We start from the raw sequence: 2,781 nt of genomic DNA, 5'->3' as shown, positions 1-2,781 counted from the left end.
TCTACGTGAGAAGAAATGGTGGATACCTATTGCGCAGCAGATTGATATAAATGCAAAGGAGGTCCTGTTTGATCATGCTAGCGGTTTCCTGAGAGCTAGAGTTTCTGTTGATGTTACTAGCCCTATGAGGAGATGGATTCTGATTGATTTGGTCAGGAGACAGTCGGTGGATATGTATGAGATTGAGTATGAGCAGCTACCTCATTTCTGTTTCTCCTGTGGTCGTCTAGGTCATGCTGATTTGCTCTGCCCGACGCCTGGAACTAGAGGACCAAACGGCGAGCTTCCTTTTGGGAAAGGTTTGAGAGCGGCGGACGAGTGGAGAAAATCAAGCTATAGCAATGGTTCGATGGATGATAGAGGAGGGTCTTATGATGGTAAGGCTGATACTCGATCCTCGATTACATGTGCGGAGGAGAGGTCGGATGCGACGTCTCCGTTGAAGAGAGGCAATGGGAATAAAAGAAAGCCTGGAACTTCAGCTAAAGTTTACAAGAGGGTTGAGATGCCGACGTTGGATGTTCCTGTGGAGACAGGTCCTGGGGCACATAACTCGCTGGTGGTGTATGACAACTCTGCTCCTTCTGTTTCAGGGAAGGGAGTGGATGCAGGGAGTGCTGACTGCTCAGCTAAGAGGAAGAAACCTACGCCAACAAATTCTGGAAATCTGGCAGAGGCTGCGCCGCAGCCCTGCCTAGAGCAATGAGTTGTGCGAGTCTGAACTGTCGGGGGCTTGGGAACCCCGAGAAAGTTCGAGAACTTCGTAGTTTTGCGAAAGCAAGAAGGGCCTGTGCTCCTCTTTGTCATGGAGACGAAGATTAGAGCGAAGCGAGTGGAGGATTTGCGGTGCACTCTTGGTTTTGCAGGGTGTTTCACGGTTGATAGCGATGGCCTCAGTGGAGGTGTTGGTTTGTTTTGGTCCAGTGCAGTCTCTGTGGACATTAAAAATGCAAGTATTAATCACATTGATGCAATGGTACAGGCGGTGGATTTATCTTCGCCCGAGTGGAGGTTTACGGGGTTTTACGGGGAACCTCGTGCTGAAAATCGTTATCACAGTTGGAGATTTCTTCGGATTTTGCACTCTATCAATATAGGGGCATGGTTATGGAAGGGAGACTTCAATGAGACCATGCATGGTTCTGAACATTTCAGTCGGAACCCTCGGCCAGAGTGGCAAATGCGTGCCTTTCGAGAGGTGATTGAGGATTGCTCGTTACAAGATGTGGGATGGACGGGTGTACCGTTCACATGGGATAATAGACAAGCGGGGCAAGCTAATGTAAAATCTTGCTTAGACCGTGCCCTAGAGAATGAAGAATTTCTGCAGCGCTATGAGCATATTTCGGTACGTCATATCAGTACTACGGAGTCTGACCATTGCTTGGTGCTGGCAGAATTTAGAAAGACTTTGAATGGTGTGCGGCCGAGGCCGAAACAGCTCAGATATGAGAATGTGTGTCAGTCGCATGTGGACTACGACAAGATCATTACCGAGTCCTGGCTGCAAAATCAAGCTAGCAATGGGCTTCAAGGAGTAGTTGATTCTCTGCAGTCACTACAAAGGGATTTGGAGCCGTGGGGTGCAAAAGAGTTTGGTTGCCTTGCAAAGAAAGTCCGTAAGCTGCAGCAAAAATTGTACAAGCTTCGCCGTCAGTCTGTGGGTCGTGGACCGTCAACTGAGGAAAAAAGTATTGTCAAGCAGCTACGAGAGGCTCTTCGTCAAGAAGAGACTTGGATGCGGCAGAGTTCGCGTGTACGATGGCTCAAGGAGGGAGACTGGGATACTGCATACTTCCATGCACAAGCAGCTCAGCGGAAAAGAATCAACAAGATCGCAAATTTGAGAAGGCTGGATGGTTCAGTATGTGTGAACGAAGAGGATGATAAATGTGAAGTTCAGGCTTTTTATCAGAATCTGGATACCTCCCAAGGTTTATGTGATCTTGGGGAGCTGTTGGATTTTGTACCGGAAAAGGTGACGATGGGAGTGAATGAGTTACTAACTAATCCGTTTAGTTCAGAGGAGGTGAGGGAGGCTTTATTTCATATGGCGCCCTCGAAAGCTCCAGGGGTGTATGGGTTCACGGCGGGGTTTTCCAGCGTCATTTGAACCTTGTTCAACATAAAATAGTTCCAGCAATATTGGAGTGGTGGTGATTTACCTGTCGGGCTGAATGATACTTCTATTACCTTGATTCGAAAGGTTCGCAACCCGCATCAAATATCACAGTACCGGCCGATATCTCTGTGTCATGTTCTGTACAAGATAGCAGCTAAAGCGATTATAAATCGTCTGAGGGGTATCCTAGATGAAATTGTTAGTGAGGAACAGAGTGCTTTCGTCCCTGGACGCCTTATCACCGACAATGTGTTGGTGGCTTTCGAAAGTCTGCATTCTATGAAAAGGAGGAAGAAGGGGAAGAATTATTCCTGTGCCGTAAAGCTGGATATGATGAAGGCTTACGACCGAGTAGAATGGAATTATCTGGAGGCGATCTTACTCAAATTGGGTTTTAATATTAGTTTTGTCACGATGATCATGAGATGTGTTACCTCAGTCAGATTTACGGTTAGAGTTAATTGATAGTTGCTCCCATATTTTTCTCCTACGCTGGGTTTGCGCCAAGAAGATCTGATGTCACCGTATTTGTTTCTTCTCTGTGGGGAAGGATTCACGTCACTGCTGAAGCTGTTCGGTGGTAATTATGTTGACAAAGGAATTAGAGTGAGTTACACATCACTCTGGGTTAACCACCTGTTGTTTGCTGACGATAGTCT

At 47.0% G+C, this 2,781-nt stretch overlaps 1 protein-coding gene across 1 annotated transcript; it reads left to right on the top strand.

Moving 5' to 3' along the window:
* Positions 1–1,132: 1,132 nt before the first annotated feature.
* LOC139839205 (uncharacterized) lies at positions 1,133–2,113 on the top strand. Its single transcript, XM_071829254.1, has one exon. It carries the CDS (start codon positions 1,133–1,135, stop codon positions 2,111–2,113), a length of 981 nt encoding a protein of 326 aa, XP_071685355.1.
* Positions 2,114–2,781: the final 668 nt, after the last annotated feature.

Source organism: Lolium perenne, chromosome 4 (assembly GCF_019359855.2).
Source record: "Lolium perenne isolate Kyuss_39 chromosome 4, Kyuss_2.0, whole genome shotgun sequence".
NCBI classification, from domain to species: Eukaryota; Viridiplantae; Streptophyta; class Magnoliopsida; order Poales; family Poaceae; genus Lolium; species Lolium perenne.
Note: the sequence above shows the minus strand (reverse complement) of the source record. Positions and strands in the feature narration are given on the sequence as shown.